The sequence below is a fragment of the Miniopterus natalensis genome, chromosome 19 (genome assembly GCF_054644295.1).
Source record: "Miniopterus natalensis isolate mMinNat1 chromosome 19, mMinNat1.hap1, whole genome shotgun sequence".
NCBI lineage: Eukaryota > Metazoa > Chordata > Mammalia > Chiroptera > Miniopteridae > Miniopterus > Miniopterus natalensis.
Window position 1 is genome coordinate 9,373,290 of NC_142099.1, and position 22,179 is coordinate 9,395,468.

The window sequence follows — 22,179 nt, forward strand, 5'->3', positions numbered from 1 at the left end:
AAAACCCTATGAGGCAGAATTTAAACATGGAAGAAAGTAGAAAACAGGGAGGATCCAGAATCATAGGAAAGAGGCTGAGAGAAAGGAGTGGAAGGGAGAGAGGAAGGGTGCGAGGGGAACATATAACAGGACTTGCTCGTCTCCATTCATTCAGTAAACACTTACGGAGCCCCTTCTTATCTGTTCTAGGAATGACCCTACTGTCTAGTCGGGGGAACCGCGTTTGTCACGGTGTCACTGTAAGCTCTAATAAGTGCTATCAAGAAGAAGTGCTATGACAGTGTATGACCAGCAGAGACCGGTTTAAGTGAACTGGAAGAGTTAAAAGCCAGACTGGAGTGAGATGAGCAGTTAGAGAGAGGGCTGACAGGCAAGACCAGGAGCACAGGCAAGTAGGCCTTTTTGAAAAGTTTACCACTGATAATAGGTTAGACATGGGGTAGGAACTACAAAAGAATTTGGGACAGAGGCAGAGGTCTTTTTCTTTTCTTTTTTGAAACACTTTAACCATTTAAAAAAAATGTTTAAATGCAGGCAGATGAGGATTCAGCTGAGACGTGACTCCAGGATGAGGGATAACTGACAGTGTGTGACAGAAAGGGACTCTTCTTTCACAATCACAAGTGTCAGGAAGGAGGCTCGTTGGCTGCCACCGACCAGGCAGGACACTTTACAGCAGATTCTCTATGAAATTCCATCAACAGACCCTTTCACAGCTGAGACTGACAGCTTTTCCATTATTTAATTCACAGTAAAAATGAGGTGAATATTCCAGTAACTTACTTGTTGTCTTCGGTTTCCTGAAGCTTCCTGACCCTGTGATTCTACCAAAGCCACTTTTTCCCGAAGAAGCAAGACTTCTTGAGTCAGGCGGTCCATAGCTGGTATGTCCACAGGATCAACCAGTTGCATCTGCAGGTCCTAGAAGTAAAAAAACAAGAAGAGTAATAAAAACACTACTCGGCAAAGGGGCAAATGCTCCTAAAATAGTCTGCTATGCTTTCAAGTGGGATATTGGTAAGCTATATGAAGGTAATGATATATTCTTAACGAAGTCTTAGTAACTCTGATACAAGTCAAAGAGAAGGTGGTAATATCAAGAGACTCTAAGAGTGTATCAAAGAAATAAGCACTGGCCAAGGGATTCAATGCATCCAAATGTTGCTTGTAGATGCCCTACAGGTATCCTGAGCTGCCATTATTTCCAATAGTCTTTAGAAAGCTTTGAAAGACCTTTATGAGGTCTTCTTTAATCTGTATGCTCCGGGTCAGGGACTCCATATCAGCAGCTTGCACCTGCAGTTCCTCCTCTTGCACAGCCATCATGGACTGCAGAGCAGAAAGTTCCATCTGTGCAAAGAAGAATTCACAAGTCAGTGGGCTGAGAAAGCAGTATCCATCACATTTATATTTTAACACGGAGTTAGTAATGCAAGTAAAACTAGATCATGAACAGTGCTCTCCTGGATCAGATCGATACACCATACAGTGTGGCACCTAAGGATGCTTTATGGGAAACTGTGACAGTGGTTTTAATGATGTCCTCCAATTTCCTCAACATTAATAACACAACAAATTTGTTGAATTAATGAATTTTTATGTATCATAAAAAGATGGTCACCATTAGCAAATGCAAGAATAGATGGAGTTTTTCTTTACACAAGAAAAGATGATGAAAAACTGATGGAGTAATTTCATTTTGCAACCCTTAATGAATGAATGGATACAGGCATCGAGCATCAATAGTTGCTAATATCACAAGACATCACCAAAGTTACCTGTCTCCTGACAGAAGAACACACCACCACCCATGAAGTCCTAGCAAATGTTAGTAGTGTATGCCCTAAACTTTTGGTGCTGTATCATCCATCTCTCCTCACCAGAAAATGACAAGTATTCTATTATGACAAAGTTCACTAATAATCATGATGATAACCGTGGCTGTTAACATTTACTAGGTGCTTAACCATATGTCCTAGGCGGATCTACTGAAGCCCAGTGTTACTTGTGACTGGGTAGGTAAGTCTACCTAATTCCGGGGACCAGCTAGCAGGCCCACTTGTCTCACGCGTTCAGTTCTTTACCTAAGCCTCCATCAGTAACCCAGTAGATAAAGTATCACACTATCTGCCATCACTTTATTTCTCAGTTTGTTCAGGACTTGGTTATAGAAAAAGGGGTGCTATGTACCAGGCCCTCTTCAGAGATCTCTACCATTAAATGTCCAGGTATCTGCTCCACTGAAGAAAAATGAAAGCATGAGTAAGAAACATCATTGCCGCATGATAAAGGTCTGCAGTCAGACACTCATGGGTTTTAGATCATGGCATAATATCCCTGACAGGACATTCAAACTGAGCTTCCATTTCCTCAGTGGTAACATGGGCATACTATCTACTCTTCAGGGCTTGTGAGAAGAGAAGAAATGTGTCTCAAGTGCCTGGCACACAGCAGGCACTCAATGAATGACAACTACTACTGCTACTACTACTATCATCTCAAGATAGTGGGGGGCGGGGGCGTAAAAATTTGGGAAAATCTTCATGGCTTTTGGAAAATACCGAATATTAGAGGAAAGGTGATAATAAATATAAGACGCTAAACTGAGAAGTTGGTAGTTATGAACACATGAAGGTATAATATAGCTAAATATCATTCACTCAAAATACACATTTCATCATTATAATTTTGTAATCCTGAAAACAGGACCAGACAAAAAATTAACATTGCTCTGAATCGAGTATATATAGAAAAAACAAGAACAGCATATGAAAACTAAACATCTGACATGAATAATCAGCTAATGGTTAGGGCAGAGCCCGCCTCCCCCCAAAAGGGAGGGGAGCTAGGGGATTTTTAAAACTGGTATTTTTTAAATGCCACACAATTTCATATCCTCAAACTTTAATCATATAAAGTGAAGTCTGTTTGAAAGGAGATAAATGGTGTAAAAAGAGACATTAAGAGGTATAATAAGATAACTTCATCACAACTATGAACACAGGTTTTATGCTACAGACCTAAGACAAAGAGGTGGAACAAGACTGAGGAGCTATACGGATTAGCCAGCTGAACTTGACTTAGGAACCCGTGACACTGACTGATCTTCTAACATAGATGCCATGGTAACATAAAGGCTTTTGGTTTCCGTCTGTAACACCCTACTGTGGCCCCAATATTTCTTCCACATCATAGCTGGACACACAACTGGCTGCATAGGGAGGCAGAAGGGAAAGAGGTTCTGTAAGGCTGAGAGGTCACTTCTAAGAAAATTGATGAAAACTCTATTGCTAGAAATAGAGCATAAAGATGGGGGGGGGAACATCTGTTCTGGGAAATGACCATTTAAAAGGCATTTCAAGTCACAAAAGACCTGAGTTTAAATCTTAGCTCCGGCATTTCTTAATTATGTGACTACTCCCCACCTCCATGTTTTAAAAAAATCCGTGTTTCAGCTCCTTCACCTATAAACTAGAGCCAATACCCCTTGCTTTGCCTAGAACTGTAAGCATTAGTGCCAACTTAAGTACCCAACACGGTGCACTGCAGACAGCAAGTACTCAATAAACACTGTTGTTCATTCTCAAATTTCTCTTATTCCATGTTTCCAAAACTAATTTCATGGATCTGTCATAATTCTAAGCAGCAGTTATATAGCCTGTCATTTACCCCCAAGTACTTGACAATTATTTTATTCCAGTTAGCAATGGGCAGAGAAAACTGTGTTATTTCAGCACTTACAAAGTTTTAATAGTCCCCATTTATAAAAACAAGAGCATCTTGGGAGGTAATGTGTATATGAAGTGATTTATATTTTTTTCTCCAGAAAGAAAGAAAAAAGGCATACCTTGTTTTTGGACCCAGATGCTATACCTGGAGAACCGAACTCTTTTAAATACAAACTATTTTGAAAGAAACCCCAGGAATTTAGAGATTAGGCTTGACTAGAAAACTCACCCGACTTTCTCTTTCTTTTTTAGCCATGAGTTCGAGTTCCTCTTTGGCATTACTCAGTTCTTTTTCCAGCCCTGCAACTGTGTCCAAGTCTCCTAAAATTGAAAAATAGTGCTAGTTTTAGGCACTATCAACATAATGCGATCTCTGCTGCCTCGTTTCTCAGAAGTTTACTCTGAAGATACTCTCAGACAATAAAAAACAACTTATACATACACGTTGTTCTTTGTGAGGTTATTTATAAAAGCAAAACACTGCAAGCAACCTATATGCTTATAAAAAGAAGATGAAATAAACCAGAGAATATCCACACAAAGGTTAAATTTCCTGCGTGATAGTTATACTGTAGTTATGTAGGCAACTGCCCTTGATCTTAGGAAATAGATAATGAAGTATTTTAGTGATAAAGTGCCATGATGTCTGTGATAAAATTGTAAATGGCTCAGAAAAAAATTATATCTTTGTGTGTGTACATACAAAGAAATAACATGAACGTGGCAAAATGTTAACAATTGCTGAGTCTTAATAAAAGTGCATAGGGGTATTCAATATACTATTTTTGCCACTTTCTATAGGTCTGAAATTTGAAAATAAATTGGGGAAATGTACTTTTTAAGAAAAGGCATATAGAGAGTAAATTAAACAAACCCGGCATTCTTCACTCTTTGGCCAGCATAAAATTTCCTATTAAAAAATGACTACCTCCATGACTTATCTATGGAATTCAAAACACTCTACACTGTAACACAGACACTAAGTTTCTTCATTCTTAATATCATTAAAAATCATACGTCCACAACCTTTCTTATCATAGGACTACAGGGACCACTTCATTAGTCACGGAACTCACTGGGGAATGTCTTCCTCAAAGCTACCCTAGATCCTAATCTTTTGCTCTGTGAAGGTCAGAGACTCTATTTGAAGGTCAGGCATCCATTTGAATTTTGCTCCGACCATCCATAGAATGTGGTTGTTTTTAGGGAGTTCAAGGTCTACAACCATCCCTTGGGTGGAGCTGAGCCTGGCAAATAACTCAGTGTACAATGTCTGCCCCTCCCAACATGGTAATGTAGGTGATGTCAAGTTATAGCACACGTCCTCAGCCTTCTTAAAAGACACCAAGGTGTCAGCCCCGAGGTCCTGCTGTGCAGGACTGAAAACACTACTCCTGTGTTTCTGAATCCTTGCAAAGCTGTCTGAAAAGGAAGATTCGACTTCCCTGGGCCAAACTGTGTGTCCTCCCAGAGCAACAACCTCAATTAAGGGGCGTCCTTCCTAGAGCAGACATGTCTCTGTCCTTTCAGGGGAATGCAAGTTGGGTTTTTCTATTAGGTAGGAAGGGAAAGAGAGTCTTGGCCAAACACATTAACAGAGAATTACAGGAAGGAAAACAGAGATTCCGTAACGAAATGAAATTCGGTACTTACCTAATGAGGACTTGGGTATGCTGGCATCCCCTTTGGTAGTCAATGATGTGCTATCATCTCTGGAGAGCATATGCATTGAGCCCTGAAAATGGGAAGAGTTGGGGGGTTTAGGAAGATGCAGGCACTGTGATCACAATGACAAGGACTTGGGATGTTCTCAGACAGTTAATTATCAAACTTAGGCCTCAAATATCTGCACAAGTCTACAGTCCTTACTTGATCAATCTGCTCTCCGAGGTGGGGGCTGATGGAGGTAACTTCAGCCAGTTGGTTAGAGGTGAGTACTTGGGATATCGCGAAGTCTTTTCCTCCTAAATACTGGCGCAGGGCCTGTAATTCTGAATTTCTTTCCATTAGGGCTTGTACCATCTTCTCTGCAGCAGCCTAGTAAGGGAATCACACATCAGAAAGTTACAATAATAAACAAAATTTGTGTTCTGATGTTATTTGTAAAGAGCCAACCATTTATGAAGCCATTGGGACCCTAGAATATAGTTTCCTTGCTTTCAATTTACAGGAGAAAATATAGTCAATGAGTGAAAAGTCCCTCCTGGGTAGAACATTAGAAAAACCCATATTATTATGAGATTATTTATTCTCATCATGGCTTTGAAAAAATATAATCTCTTTTTCCTCTTAAGGTTTTACAAGAAGAGAAAATACACAGAAGTTTTCCCACACCTTGACTGGAAATACAAAATATTACTCATGTCTTAATTCAGAATGTAAACATTCCTGACCCCATAACCCTTTGTGTCAAAATTATCAGAATACTAAGGAAAAGAAAATGTACACAATGGAGTTAATGGGTGGGGACATGCATTGTTGGGCAGCCTTCCAAATGCAGTGTTCCAAACACATTTCATACTTTGATGACTGACGTAAAACTGTAGTCTCGCTAATAGATCGAAGGGAAAAATCCCTAACAGAGTGAACTGTAAATGACATGAACAGACACATTACAAGGTTCAGTGCTCTCTATTTGCAGACTAAAATGCACTAGGTGACCCTTTCCTGCTCTGTGCGTTGGTCCTTACTTGGCTCTGCTGCTCCCTGGTGCTCATGGACTGAAGCAGGCCCTGAATCTCCACTTCGTGTTCCACCGCTTGTTTGTTTCGATCACTGAGAAGGTCCTGCAGCATCCTTTCCTTGCGCTGCAGACGTTGGCACAGCTCCTCAGCGATCTCGCTCTGCCCAGGTCCGAGTTTGCAGAGCAACGTTGCGCTAACATCCTAAGACAGAAAAAACAGGGTAAGTTTTGGAGGAAAGAATTCCCTCTACTATACATCTAAGGGCTTATAAGAGTCTATCATAGAAGAAAGAGCTGTGAGATTCTGAAGATTCTGAAGATTCACTTGCTTTTGTTTCCCCAGATCTAGCACCAGCCTGCACATAGAAGGCTGTAAAAAGATGCTCAGTGAATGCACACTAACAATACAAAAAATACTGATCATGGCAACTGACATATTGTTTTCAGAAATAAGTCCTTCCTCTATTGGCTCAGGGCACATAATTAATATTAGATGAGAATAAACGGACACTCAGTTCATTTATTTTCTCCCCAGTGTAACCTTATAGGCGAACACAAAATGATAAGCTGGAAACAAACAATGCGCACTCTCTTAGCATGGTGACACAGCTCCCATTTCTACACTAACCACACCTGGTGGTTACACACTGCCGGGCTACACACTGGCTCTGCCACTTACGAGCTATGTTAATGGGTGGAGACAAGTTACTTCACAAGTCTGTTTCCTTATCTGTAAGAGGGGTTAAAATATGTACTTCATAGACTTGTGAGGATTCAATGAGTTAATATCCATTAAGCTCTTAAAATGGTACCTGGCATAGCATGAGCACCATAACCAATAAAGGTTATTCATCACGTTGTAGGTGCACTTAAATTTTTTTTTAATTTTATTTTTCAATTACAGTTTACATGCAACACTATTTTGTATTAGTTTCAGGTATACAGCATAGTGGTTAATCATATACTTTACACAGTATTTCAAGTATCCACCTGGCACCACATACTGCATAGTTATTACAATATTGACTATATTCCCAATGCTGTGCTTTACATCCCTGTGACTATTTTGTATCTACCAATCTGTACTTCTTAATCCCTTCTGTAGGTGCATTTTTTAGAACTCACTAATCCTCACACAACCTCTTGGAGAAAGATATAGTTTTCCTGAGTTTATAGGAGATGGGAGAAAAGTCCCAGTGAAAGCCAATGACTTGCCTAGGCACAGAATGGCATTAAAGACTTGGGTCACTGGCTTCCCAGACCTCAAGAGTCCTAACCCAAGACAGAGATTGTGCAACCACTAAACCAACTGCCTGTAAGTTACTGAAGTCTTGCCTCCACTTCTTTGTTCCTGTCATGCAGAGATGTCTGTAACTGCTGAGTGATGCTTTCTTGCTCCTTCTGCCAATGGCTAAATTTGGTTTCCATTTCTTCTTTCAGCCACTGGAGGTTTTGACAGGTAGCAGATAACTGTTCCACTTCCAGGCCTTTGGCCCTCAGGAGACTCTCCATACTCTACGGTCACAAAGAAAGCAGCGATAAGTCCCAGCACCACCCCACACACCTCAGGTTACACAAGAAACCCGATCTACCTTTAAATTATCTCCTATATTATCAACTATTTTTAAAAAGGAGAAAACTTAGTATCTAATCAAAAAATGACATACTAATCTATTTTTTGTTTTTAGAAACTCTCATCTAGCTTGTAGAGAGATAAATATACATGATAAATGACATTCTGGAGTAAGTAGGCTGTACTATACAGGAAGCGAAGAGCTGCTGTAAGAAGAGGCAGACAGATACATCAGCTCCAAAATAAATATCCCAAAATAGCCCACAGTAAATATTAATAAAATAAACAAATGTTCTGATTTTGATCATACATGACATGTATGAAACATTAATGAGAAAACCACAATGTAACAGTTGCGCCCTGGTAATGCTTATGTAAAAGTATACAGATATTGACAAGGATTAGAAATTAATTAGAGCCCGGCCGGGCATGGCTCAGTGGTTGAGCATCGGCCTAGGATCCAGGAGATCGCAGTTCAATTCCCGGTCAGGGCACATGCCTGGGCTGTAGGCTCAATCCCCGGTAGGGGGCGTGCGGGAGGCAGCCGATCAATGACAACTCATCATTGATGTTTTTCTCTCTCTCTCCCTCTTCCTTCTTCTCTCTGAAATCAATAAAGATATATTTTTTAAAAAAAGATTTTAAAAAAATTAATTAGAACCATGTACAGAAATCTATATTCACTGGCTCCCCCTACAAAGCTCATGAAAGTGCTAAAACTCTTCACTTCCTAATCTCTAATGATGAAACCAATGACTATTAATTTCGTTTTTGTATTTTTTTCTTATAAAGCAAACACGCTGGTTTTCAGAAAAACGATCAAAGGGCTGATGCTTCAGGAAGGCAAGTGAGAGAGGGATGCCGAGTCACGCAGAGTGCACTCTTACCTGCATGGTAGCTTCGTTGGAAGAGAGGATGCCACGAAGTCTCTCTAGGTCAAGGTCTCGCTCTCTCACAGCAAGACGCAGCTGCCGAAGCTCTTTTTCTTTTTCTTCTAGAGTGGAGAACTTCTCATCTATAGCCCGCTGCGAGGAAAACAAGGATCCTAAAGCTCTGTAAGAGTCACTATTCTCATCACCCTTTTTCAGTAAGAACCCAAATATAAAGAAATGGAGAATCAACTCTGAAAAGCAGCAAACCCAGTAGACACAGATTTCTACAGGACCTATGTGGACAGAACAGTCCGTAGCATTGTGAGTAAAATTAAGGGACATACCTCTAGAGCAGCATCTCTATCTTGTATTCGCTGCCGCAGCTTCTCCAGCAACATTTCATTTGCTTCAAGGGTTTTGTCCGAGTTATCTCGATACTGCAGGAGCTCCCGAAATTCCTAATGAAGCCAAAAAAATTTTTCTTTATTCATTTATCCAGTACTAACTGAATTTTCATACTCAGCCAAGCAATTTGTTACTTATTCAGGAAAAAACCTAAAATGTGATCACTTTCAAGGGGAACAGTTTAGCAGACATATATACATACACACGCACACACACAGCTAGCTAGGGGAACACAGGATGCATTGTCTAACTCTGCCTGAAAGTGTGACTAGAGGTCTCACAAAAGATCACATTTGCTGGCTGAGTCTTGAAAGCACTAGGAGTTTCTCAAGTGAAGAGGTGATGGAGGTATTTCTATCAGAGAAAAAAAAAAGTGCACAATATATGTATATTATGACAAATTGTATGCACAATAAAATAGAAGGGATTCAATGTGACTGGAGCTTAGAGTTGGTGGTAGAAGTGATCACTGTCTTTTTTAGTGTTCCATTTTCTCCTAAAACTTTCATTTTATCATCTGGGGAAATTTCTACACAAATCTCTTCACCTACTAGACTGAGAGCAGGGGGCATATCTTCTCTGTCTTCCTAGCACCTAGCACACTTTCTGACTCACAGAGTATTTACTGCCCAAGTCTTTCAGGTCTATATTTATTGTTTCCTAGACTTCCTGGTTAACATCGTGGTTCAGGGATTGTACTTTCTATTTATTTTTAATCCTCTTGATTCCCACCTCTCACTACTCTACACATGGCAGGTGCTCAACGGAGGTGCACTGATATCTCAAGATTACATGGACAGGAACTTCAGAGCTCTAGGAGCCCAGCTTCCATTGAAATCATCGTGTGACTCACCTGAAGCAGCTGCTCTTTGTGACTCAGACTATGGTTTAGGTGCTGAATGTGTTGCTCCTGGGTTCGAATCTCATTATATTTTTCAGCCTCCAGGGTACAAAGCTGTTGGCTCTTACTCTGCAATTCTCCTTGTAGCTGCTGCAAGGCTTTTCGCAATTCCTGAATTAAACAGATTCCTTTTGCTATTTTATTTGAGTTTTTATTTTTTGAATTTTTGTAAGAGTTTATTTGAGCCAAACTGATGACACAAGCATGGTTTTAAATGCTCCCTTCCTCAGCCCTTCCTATTCCTTTTAGGACCCCATATATACCTCCCCCCCACAGTACTTACCACACCGAGATTCTGTTCATGTGACTGTAACTCATATTAAATTACAAGTAACTTATGAGGCAAGAGCCTGTGATCGTAACTATTGTATTTCCAGAACACAGCCCTATATTCGGCACACGGTATGAGGGCAACAAATGTTGAACTGAATTACTCAGATAAAGTAAGTGCCTAAAGGGTCAACAGAAACTGTCCTGATAAAGAATTATTATCAGGGCAAAGTCAGTCTTCAGGGCCACAAAATGATTAATGATTTACCTGGTTATGTTTCCAAGAAGCCTCTTTCTGCTGTTCTCTCTCATGGGCCGCAGCCTCGACAAACTGCGCACATCGTTTGGCGTCAGCCAGCTGGCGTTCTTTCTGCCGTACGGCCCGCTGGAGCTTCTGTATTTCAAGCTGGCTACAGAATAAAGCACTCTGGAGGTCAAGCAGAGCCACCTGTTGCTGAGCTGGAGAGGTACCCTCTGAGCTCTGAAAAGAGTAAAAATCATGATCACAAGGAGGGCAAGCACTGAGCAGCTGAGAAGACCAACAAGATGAGACTGTGACAGAGAATGGCATGCCCTCCCCTGGAGTCTGCCCATGGGACCCCACATACATGAAGCTGTCCAAGCTGGCTTTGGTGCAGCATCTCTCGAAGCTTTGCCATTGTGTCATTTTGACCTTCGATCACCTGGTACAACTCCTCAGTCTGAAAATGAGACAGGGAGTACCAAATATGTTAGTAAACGAAGTATTAACTCCACTATCTTGTCTGTACTGATTTCAGTAACAGGATTAGTTCAAAATACCAATTCAGGTTAAGCTACACTTTCTCTAGGGTAAGATTTATCAGTTTGACAATATCCATTTCTACAAAACTATAGAATACTTGGCAACTTTAATGGGACAAATAATTTCCTCGTAGGTCCTCAATTGCCATATATTTTACCTCACTCTCCCTGCTTTTCAGAGTTTCCTTGAGGCTTTGAATTGTACCATCTTGCTTCTGAGATGACTCCTGAGCAGACTTTAGTTCATAGCTCATTTCATTCAGTTTCTCTTGAAGAATCTGAATCCGGGAAAGTAAAAGAGTTTATTAGACCAATGATTTCTTTTAATCTCAAAGGCAACCATAAAACCCTCCCTCAAATCTAGGTTTAGAGGATTTCTTGGGGAATATTACCTTGTTAATTTTCCCCAAATATAGTGACTACTAAAGTGCTAAGCCAATTAACAACAGAAAGCAGCAGGAAATGTGAAATACTTCCTTCTACACTCAGCTGCTTCAATTCTCATGCACTGTGCTCTCTCTATAATGGCAGCCATACTGGGCACTTACACAAAGACCAAGGAGCTTCTGCTGTCTAGTATAGAATAGGACTACACCAGGCCAGAAGCTCAGCATCCCAAATTGTGGGACTTTCCTTCTAAGCAGGTGTTAAAACCCATGGGCTATGAAGGGGTGAAAAGTTAAGCTAAAATCAAAAGCACAAACCTCCTGTGTTGCCACCTTATATAGTTAAAGGTTGCATTCAAGTTTTAATCACAGACCTAGATGGCACCAGAAATTATGATCTGTGCATAACAGCCTAAGGTCCTGACGCGAAATAAAGAGAACTACGCTTTCAAATCAAGTATTACCAGGAATACACAGTATCCATATTCCAAGTCCTTCCCAAAGAGGTCAGCAGACTCAGCTAGAGCTAGTCCCACCCTCAGGAAAGCCTGTGATCTCCAACAGCCACCAAGTGATCATACCTTGTTGGTGGCCTCTGTTTGCTGGATTTTTTCCTGGAGTTCTGCCACATGGGAATCAGACACAGACTGCTGAGTGAGAATGGTCTCGTCTGAATTCGGCTTTTGCTGTTTGAGTAACTCTTCGGTCACGGGCTAGCAAGAAGCAGCAAGACGAGCAACTTGAGTTGAAAGTAGCCAACAATAAATTTTATCTTCAAACCAGAGCTGTTGCATGAATCGTCGGTATGAATTCCTGAAGACAGTCTTGCTCCTTACTAATAATACTGATTCCCTCCTACACACTCACACCAACACTACCTACTCGGTTAAAAAAAATGAATTCAGAGTTTAGAGAGAAAGGAGGATTCATAATAGAAAATGCTTGATGATGACCAAATTATTCACTTTATACTGTTTTCGATGAGGGAATTCAAAAGGCACACTGATCAAACTTATGCCCTCCCTGAGAGGGAAGTTATAGTCCAACCATCTTTCTTATAATGTGCCTGCTCACATTATTGGAAACACTGGCAGATTCTGAATATGGACTATACATTAAATAGTATTTTATCAATATTAACCACTGTAGTTATGTAAGAGATGTCCTTGTCTTCAGGAAATAAATGCTGAAGTATTAGGTGTAAAGATGCGTAGTATCTCCAACTACTTCTCAAATGGTTCAGGAATGAAAAAAAAGTGTGTCTATATAGACAGGAGAAGCAAATGTAGCAAAATATTAGGCAACTGGTAATCTGAGAGTTCCACGTACCTCCTTCACGACTTCTCTAAGTTTGTAATTATTTAAAAATAAAATTGGTGGGAGTGGCTCAGTTGGCTGAGCGTTGTCCTGTGCATGGAAAGGCTGCAGTTGCCGGTTCAATTCCCGGTCAGGGCACATGCCTGGGTTGCAGGTTCCATCCCCCCATTGGGGAGCGCGTGGAAGGCAGCTGACGGATGTTTCTCTCTCCCTCTCTCTCTCCCTTCCTCTCTCTAAGCATGTCCTTGGGTGAGGATCAAAAATAATTAATAAGATAAAATGTAGAAGTATTTAAAAATAAATTTTAAAGTCCATGGTGCTCTGAGAAGGAGGTATGTCTTACAGAAAGAGCAATTCACCAAAACAATTCTGGATAAAAAACCCCCACATATTATTTATATATGGGATGATCAATCGGACTAAGATGAACTTACTGAACTGTACCAGTATTCATCATGAGCTAAGAGTCCTTACTAAAATAAAGCTTTAGGAATTCACTGTGGCATTAAATTCCATCTCCTTCCCCCTGCTCCACCCTCTTCCAATTAGAAAAAAATATAAACCCATTAGGTAGAGAAAAAAGGCACTGCTATTCATTTTTTCTTTCCTTTACACTTTCAAACACTAATTACCACCCTGCAGGCAGTGGAGTTATAGCTAACCTTAAATCCCTTCCTGCCAGCCACTGACTGGGAGTATAAAGATTTCGAAGAAAAACCTTTTCTGTTTCTCCAGTGCTATTATCCATTCTTCTATTCACTGTGCATTGTATCTCCTTTGCTCACTGTACTCTAGCCCTGTACTATCCAGTGCATCTGTTAAATGCCATAGTACACAAAGCACTGCGGAAACTGGAGTGGGAGCTACATATAAAGGAACATGGAAACACACAAAAATGTCAGATAGGGACAAGCCTTATGCAGCAAAATAGAAAGCATGGAGACGCAATTAAGTTACCCTAATTGGTTGACCAGCGGAAAGTCTCTATGAGGCAGCCTTTACATAAACATCTGAATGACAAGGAGCCTGTCCTGAACTAGATCTGCAGAACTAGCTGGGCAGAGGGAACAGCTAATGAAGAGACCTAGCGTGGATACAAGCCTGGGAAAGAGAAAGGTGTAAGTGACTAGAATATCACTTTCCAATAGAAATGCAATGAGCCACATAAGTAATTTTATATTTTCTAGTACCTTCATGGGCTAAAGTAAAAATAAATAGGTAAATGCAATTTTAATTAAATACCTTATTTAACCCAATCTATTATTTCCAAAATACTATCATAAACATGTATTCAATACAAAAATTAACAAGACACTTTACATTTTTTTCATACTCAGTCTTTGAAATTAGGGGTTTACTTTATACGCACAGAGCATCTCAATTCCGATTAGCCGCATTTCAAGCGCTCAGCAGCCACACGAGGCTAGCGGCTGCCTTGCTGGACAGGGCACAATGGCCAAAGGAGACAGTAACACACGGGGTGGAAAGGAAGGCAGGGGTCAAGTCACGCACAGCTTCTGTACACCAGGGTTAATGAAACTGAATCCTTCTCACTGAAACGAGAATGGACTGCAGTGTTTTTTAACAGAAAAGTAATCCAATCATATTTAATTTTTTTAAAAGGTCACTCAAGCTGCTCTGTGATGAGTGGATTATGGGGGAACACAGTAGAAATGGGGAGACGAGAGGGGAGGCTGATGCAGCAATGCAGGTGAAATGCAGGCTGGATTATAGTGGTAGTAATGGCGGGGGACAGAAATGGATAGGTATGTTCTGAAGGCACAGTCAACAGGACTAGATGGCGAGAGAGAGAGAGAGAGAGAGAGAGAGAGAGAGAGAGAGAGGGAGGGGCGCGGCAAGGAAAACGACTCCTAGAAAAAGTGAGATACTTGTTGTGATGTAAGAGGGAGAGGTTTGCCCTGAAGCAGTGTAAATTATGTCTATTAACTATTTAATTGACCTGTACAAGAATTCTAAGTGATAAATACTTTTATCATTTATTAAATGATAGAACATTGTCTATAAAACCTGGCTTCATTCCTCAAGTAAAACAACTTTCCAATAACATCTATTATACCTTTCAAATTTAAACTGTAACAAACAGAATTAGAGACAAGAGTCTCAAGTTTAAAATGGCAGGAAAGGTGGTAATATCTGCACTTTAAACCAAAGAATCTTAGCACTGTGAGGAAAACTTTAAAACTAATCATCTGGTCCAATCCCATCTTACGTTTGAGGAAATGGTGACTTGGAGAGGTAAGCAATGTGTCCAAAGCTACAGGGAAACTCAGGAAAAGGTTCCAATTTAACCAAGTGCACTTAAGTTGGTAATGTATCTCTCACCTCTGTTAAACCACTACCTACCATGATGCCTGAAATTTAGAGGGACCAAAAGTTTTTGTTTAATAAGAACAATAAAAAACAAACAAGCAAAAAATAGGCCTGTCTCCTAATTCTCAGGCAAATGTTCTAATCCTTCAGCGGCTCTCTTACAAATAGATAGGTGGGTAGAGAGATGATAAGTATTTAATATAGATGTTTCAACAACAGTTTTAAAGCCAAAGAATGCCATTATGAAAGTACAAATGAATCTGGAACCCATCTGAACCCATCTTGGCATAGATGATCATAGGAAACTCCTAATTCTGTAATGTACTGACCTAAAAGCTGGAAGAGGCTTGTTTCTTCTTTATTCATACTACTTTGTTATTTTACATCTCTGAAAAATGTCCTTTCAGGTAACATAGTGCCAAAGGAGCACTTAGTCAAGCCCCACTGAGCCAACAGCTCATGAATTCTTGGGAAGCATCAACTGCATGAACCAATCGCTCCTACGAACACTTTATGGAGCCTGAAATCAGAAATACTTGATGTGGTGGATCAGTGTTAATCTCCAGACTATCAGCTACTAAAATCATGTTGTAATAATTTCAATTAAGTTGCCTTTGACTCAGGACAAATCCAGGATCAGAAAAGAAAATTGTTTCCAGGCCTAATGTTGTGTATATTGTTAAGACCTTTAGGCTAAAAGGCAGTAATTTAGACCTTCTGGGTTAACAGCATTTTTCTCGGCACTTTTCTAGTCCTCACAATAGCAAGTCATAGACCTCAAACTGCTATAATTTTCTATCCTATTGTTAATAAGAGGAGATACAGGAGAACCATCAGCTAGCATAAAATTAAAGACCTAATCTTTGACCAGCATCTAACACACCTTCCGGAGGGCCTGACCTAGGCTATGTAGCTGAACTATGAGAGGTATAATTTACCACAGTCACACAGGAGCAGACGCTGGCATTGCAAAGCTGGAAGCAAAGATCTGCTCTTTGAATTCACCCAGAAAAGGAAACTGCACGTGGGCCAGAGTTGAACTGCTGTTTATGAAGGAACCACACCCCTCCTATCATAGCTTTTCTAGTTTGGGGCCAGACAATAAAGGATGAATAATTACCAGCTACAATAAGACTTTAAAACTTTCTTTAGATGTTTAGACAACCTTGGGTATTCAGGCACAGATTCTGCAGAAGGCAAATAAGTCAATTTACAGTCTTAGAATGACACTGTTGCTACCTGTCCATAACATAAGGAAGCAAGAAGGAACAAGAAAGGGAAAATAAGAAGAGCCATCAGGAGGCACCGTGATGCTGACACTTTAACAGTGCACATCGTGGGATAAGTAGGGGGCTGAACAAAGGAATCAAAATGACCATACAGAACAATCTTGCTCTTAGGATAAGCGGCTTTCTTCCTATTTGCAGTAGAATATAATTAAAGGAAAATTTTTTCTTTTATGGTTTTTTCTTTCTACAAACTAAAAAGACAACTAACAAAAATAATTTACATTTATTTGTTCTTTCTGCATTTGTTCGGAGAAATAGACAAAAACCAGTCTGCCTTTGTTCCACTTGGCTCTGGCTTTGCCATAAAGCACAACAGGCCTCGGGAGCTTAAAAGTCAATCCAGCCTAAAGAACAGACGGGGGCCCCAAAATACACATTTTATTTGCAAATATTTTGAGCCCAGTTTATCTTCCTATTTTCCCCCGCATCCTTAATTATTAGAGAAAAGGGCATGGTAATTAAACGCTGTAATTCAAGCTGGATGCTATTTTCTCTTTCCTCTCAATGTTTTACAAACAGTTAAGAATGTAAGCCAGGTGACGTCTATTTTTCTAATGTCCAAATTTAGTGAAGTAAAGGGACTTAGACCTAAAGATATGATCAACATAGTTTAAATGTGCTCCATTTTCTTCACAGAATCCCTAAAGAACCCTCCCAGAATCCTTAGGTTATAGAAAAAAGGCTCTTTGTTTAAAATGTAATTCATTGTATATCAGGCAATGTGGCTTAATATACAGAATAAAAAGGTCTTGGCTGAGAATGGTTAGGGATCTTTAGCTCTGCCTGGGCTAAGTATTTAAACTATGAGCTTTTCAATCTCTAAAGTGAGGGCCTACATGAGATGATCTTTAAAATCCTTTCCAACGCCAACAATTGCTGAGTACAGGCACCAAGAGGTAGAACTTTTAAATAAATGTCGCTTTAAAAATTCCTCTTGTTTTGCCTGTAAGTCTTTACTTTTCTATAATATTGACTATATATGAGAGGCTAGAAAAAAAAAAAAACCCACTTATTTCCCACCCACCCTGCCCGGCCTACTTTTAGATCCTAATATGAAAACAACACCATGTTTAATTTGTGACATCTATGTCTGGTCACACAAATACTGTAAAGCCCAAATTTAGCTGCGAGGCTCTACTCCAAGAAAAGCAAGCAAAAGAAAAGCAGCACATAAGCATCAGGCATACTGATACTTACTACTTTATACAAATGAAAACATTTTAAAACTTTCCCTAACACTTCCATATGTACTGTCTCTGACAATTTTGTCATTGTGATGCAAACTTTACATATAATAAAACCACTTTCAAAAATTTCAAGTGAAAATCAACAATCTGTCATCAAGCTGTAAATTTCTAGGATGCTGTTGACTATGGCAGGCTTTCCAAAAAACGCCTTCTAGATGGTCCACCTTTATTAGGGCATCACTAACGAATTTGTATCAAGTGAACATGCCAGATGTTTCACAAAGCTAACTGAACCTAGCATTTACTGTTGCTGTAGAAACAAAATAGCATCTGTCAGGTCCCTGTACATAGCTGAATTTTAAAAGGTGGCATGAAATCAATTGGCCAGATATAAGCAGCTCAAATGAAGATCAACTGCCATCTTCTAGTCACTTAGAAATTCAAGAGTATAGTGGATGAAAGCTCCTGTTACTTGATAATGGATGAATCCTTTCTTCACATCAAACATCTTCTAAAGGAGCTCAATAGACAAGCTGGCTATGAAGCTTTCTCCTTAACACTGTAAAATACAACACTTGAATTCCCTAATCACTTTTATGAGCCAGTCACCATCAGTCCTGTATTAGTTTAGTATAAATATTGCACAGCTGTTGCAATACTTTGGTGAATTAATAGGTTTTCCCGAACCTTTACGCTAGGCTCTAATAAGTTTGAAGCACACCTGAGGGTGAAAGGCTTAATGCTCCGGGAAGAACTATCTCCCTCAGGGAATGGGAGAAAACCTCTACAAGTCTAAAAATAAAAACACAACAAAAAAGAAAGGGGGGGGGCGGGTAAGAGGGAAGAGTTCTAGTGCCAGAAATAAGATGATGGTTTTTTTCGTCGGATCAAAGTGAATTAGAAATCTTTATCTTTTTTTTGGTCCTCACTGCCGTTCTGATAATGGAAAGGCCACTAGATGTTGCTACAAAGAGGACTGTGGGAGGCAAACTACCTTGGGTGTGCCTCACAGGTACTAAATGGGACACAGGCGGAAAAAGGTGCAGCAGAAATGGTCTCGAAGATTAACTTTCTTATCAACCTTCACCTAGACAGAAATCATGTGAAGCTTGAGGCCGGATAACCACAATCAAACAGGCACTCTGCAGCCCTGTTGTGTATGTACCTGGACCCGGAGTGGCAAATACTCTTCACAGAGATCGTCCCACAGCTCCTGCAAGTCTGAAATCTCCAGGGAGTAAGTGACAGGTGTGCTGTAAAGGGGTTTCAAAGACCTGTGAAGGTCACTGGAACTGACTCCATCTGCCAGGCCCTGGCCAGGCCTGGCTCCGGGCGGGCTGGACTTCACTGGGATAGGAAGCTTGCTCCCTCGGGGGCTCTGGATGGGTTTGTAATCGAGACCTTTAATCACGCTAAGAGCTAGCTCCAGCTTGTGGCTGCACCCAGGCGGCGGCGCCTGCTCCTCGGAACAGCAGTCGCACCTCGCAGGTTCCTTCGCACTTCGCTCCGCTTCCTCCTCCTTCTGCTGCGGAGGACTGGCCTGGACGCTCGCCTCCAAAGACTCCACGGAGGACGCCGGGGTCCCTTCCTCCATGCTTTCTCCATCCGGGGGTCCCTTCGCGCTCGCTAAGTCCGGAGGCCCAACCTCAGACAAGGCCGGTTCCTCCGTGCAGATGCTGGTGGACCACCTGGAGGAAGGGCCACCCGCGATACTCCGCGCCACCTTTCGAGGCACTTTGCAAATGGCTTCATAGTCGGCATCGGCGACGCGCAAGGTTGCGCAGCCGCGGCACCGCCTGGGCCGGCTCCCGGGCCCTTCGGGAGCGTGGCAGCTGTGCAGCTCCTGAATCTGGTCCTCGTTCTCCACCCAGCACTCAAACCCCGAGTAGGCGAAGTCCTCCTGGAGCAGCGCCGAGTACCTCACGTCGGGCAGGCCCGAGAGGTCCACCGTCCCGCCCCCCGCCCTGGCCTCGGCGCCCGCGTCGTCGTTGTTCTTGCGGTACAGGCTGGCGATGCAGAACTTGAGGCGGTCCTTCTCCAGCAGCAGCTTCTGCAGGCGCTCGATCGACAGGGCTTCGATGCGGGCAATGACGGTGTCGAACCTGTAGATCCGATCGAGCATGAAAGCGCACTTGCTGCAGGCGAACTCGGCTCTGCCGTCGCGGGACACGTCCCGGCCGAGGACGTGCGACAGCAGGACCTGCAGGTTGAGCTTGGACGTCGTGTGGAAGATCCAGCGCCGCTGGTTGCCGCACAGCTCCCGGGCGCAGATCCTGCAGATCTCCTTCATCTTCCCGGTCGGCTCCCCGGAGGCGGCTGCTGCTCCGTGATCGCTCACCGGCGCTGGGCTGCGCTGCGTCGTCCGCCTCGGTGGCCTCGGGCCGCCCGCATGGCACAGCCCGGTGCGATCCCCGCGGGGCAGCGGGTCACCTCTGCCGCCCGCGCGCGAGCTCCGGGTACCCGAGAGGCCAGCCCCGCCCCCCCGGGGAGCGCGCGGGCGCAGAGGCGCCTCAGGGCGATGCCGAAGGACCGAAGAGCGCGGCGCGCGCGCGGAACCTGCCGCGTCTCCCCCAGAGGTCCCCGCTGCCCGCTGCCCGCTGCCCGCCGCCGCGTCCTCCCTCTCTGCAGGCTGGGTTCGCGGCGCACCCGCTGCCCCCGGCGGCTGACGCGGAGCTCGGGGGCTGAGGATCGGATTTCAAGATGGCGCCGGCGACTGCAGCGCCACGGCCTCCCGCAGGGCCCTCTGGGAACTGTAGTCCGGGCGGCCGCCCTGGGCTCTGCGCATGCGGAGTGGCGGGTGTACGCGTGTCCCTTCGCCCCGAATCGGCTCAGCGCTCCTCGAGGGGGGAACCCAGACCTGGCTCACAGTGCGCTGCAGGCAGGACGGACGCTGGCCCCTGTCGGGCCGCTTGCCCCGCTCAGATTTCCCCAAGAAAGCGCTCGAGGTCCCGCACGGGTGCTCCCCGCACCCCCTGCAGCAGGACGCGAGGCTCTGCGCGGGGAGGAGAAAGCCGAGCCCCTCCCCGTCTGCACCGCGAGCGCCACGTCCTCGGGCCGGAGCCGCGGGGCAGCGCCTCCAGGTCCCGCCGGCCCGCCGCGCGCAGCCCCACCTCCTCCCCCCCAGGCCCGGCCCGGCCCGCAGGGCGTCGCCCTTTTTCAAAAGAAATCGGGAGACCGCACGGAGCAGTCGCCGGGGAAAGGGTCCTGCGGACACCACGGGGATGCCGCTGGGTAGCCAAGATTTGAAAGGCAGTAGAAGAGAAAGTGGGCTTTCTCAGGAATGCATACGCCTCCCGGGAGTCGATTACCCGCGCGAATTCTCTTTCCGGTTCTGGAAGGCGACACCAGAACCAGAGGCCCGGCTCTGCGGCTGCGCGCTCAGGGCTGGGGGTTCTCCGACTGCAGGCAGAGCCCTGTCCCACTCGGCGCTGCACGGCTGCAAGTCACCCCACCCTTTTTGGGGTGCACACAGAGGCTGGAGCTCTGACTCAGGAATCCAGGTTTCAAATCATTTATATTAAAGAATGTTCTTGGCGGGAGAAGCTTGCAGACACCCTCCGGGAAAGAAAACAGCCCAGCCGTTCACCTGGAGTCCCGCAGAGCAGGGCCTTTCCCAGTGACAATAATGCTGAATTTCACCAACGTGACCTTGTGAGAGGTCAAGGCCGGCTACCGTCTAAGTCAATCTGAGCCCCTGCTTCTGTTGGGGAAAATGCTAATGAAACACTGATGAATGAAACAAACTGCTTTTCAGGAGCAAACTAAATACTACTTTGTATTATTCTCTACTCTTTAATAAGATTTTGCTTCTGACGGATAGTCTCTAAACTATGACTATATAGAGGTAGAGACAGCTTGGTGTAGAAACTCAAGTTAGTCTAAATGGAGGAAAGGCAATTTACCGTTGAAGACTATGTTTGCTATAAGATCAACATACCGAGAGAGCTGTACATATCTAGGCTTCCATCAACAGGAATAAATCAGTCAACAATCAAAGAAAACCTGAACGTGCTTATGGAATGAGATAAGGTGATAAATGCAGCTGTATGTCCTAGGTCAGATCACTTACATCCAGTCTTTACCTTCCCAGTCTATAGAGTAAACATGTTGAATTTAAACAGTGGTTTCCCACCTTCGGCATGTGTCAGAATCATCTGGAGGATCTGCTAAAACACGGACTGCTGGGACCTATCCCTAGAGTCTCTGATTCAACTGGTCTGGGGTGAGGCGGCAGATTCTGCATTCCTAACAAATTCCCAGATCATGCTAATATACTGCCTTTGGAAATCACAGTGTGAAAACCACTGAATTAGAACTATCCAACTGTATTCAGTAAAATCTCAGTCAAAGATCAGAAATTCTGCAGATGAAGTGAAAAAACCGTCAGTGAAGAACTAACTACTTACAAAACTGTTGACTTTAGAGAACTGTATACTAATCTGGAACAAGATTCC

At 43.1% G+C, this 22,179-nt stretch overlaps 1 protein-coding gene across 2 annotated transcripts in view; it reads right to left on the reverse strand.

Annotated features, from left to right (window-relative positions):
• PDE4DIP (phosphodiesterase 4D interacting protein) overlaps positions 1-22,179 on the reverse strand; it is a 102,797-nt gene that overhangs the window by 40,406 nt on the left and 40,212 nt on the right. Inside the window, exons 1-15 of one of the 2 annotated variants that reach the window (XM_016223390.2) lie at positions 18,891-20,089; positions 12,183-12,314; positions 11,374-11,493; positions 11,041-11,133; positions 10,701-10,913; positions 10,115-10,273; positions 9,201-9,314; positions 8,872-9,009; positions 7,747-7,926; positions 6,419-6,613; positions 5,598-5,765; positions 5,382-5,463; positions 3,958-4,049; positions 1,234-1,350; positions 784-921 (exon numbers count right to left, since the gene is read on the reverse strand). In XM_016223390.2, the coding sequence (XP_016078876.2) occupies positions 784-921; positions 1,234-1,350; positions 3,958-4,049; positions 5,382-5,463; positions 5,598-5,765; positions 6,419-6,613; positions 7,747-7,926; positions 8,872-9,009; positions 9,201-9,314; positions 10,115-10,273; positions 10,701-10,913; positions 11,041-11,133; positions 11,374-11,493; positions 12,183-12,314; positions 18,891-20,015 (3,066 nt within the window). In that variant the 5' untranslated portion in view covers positions 20,016-20,089. Of the gene's footprint in view, positions 1-783; positions 922-1,233; positions 1,351-3,957; positions 4,050-5,381; positions 5,464-5,597; positions 5,766-6,418; positions 6,614-7,746; positions 7,927-8,871; positions 9,010-9,200; positions 9,315-10,114; positions 10,274-10,700; positions 10,914-11,040; positions 11,134-11,373; positions 11,494-12,182; positions 12,315-18,890; positions 20,090-22,179 lie in introns of those variants that run through there. The other variant, XM_087827735.1, reaches the window with a different exon arrangement.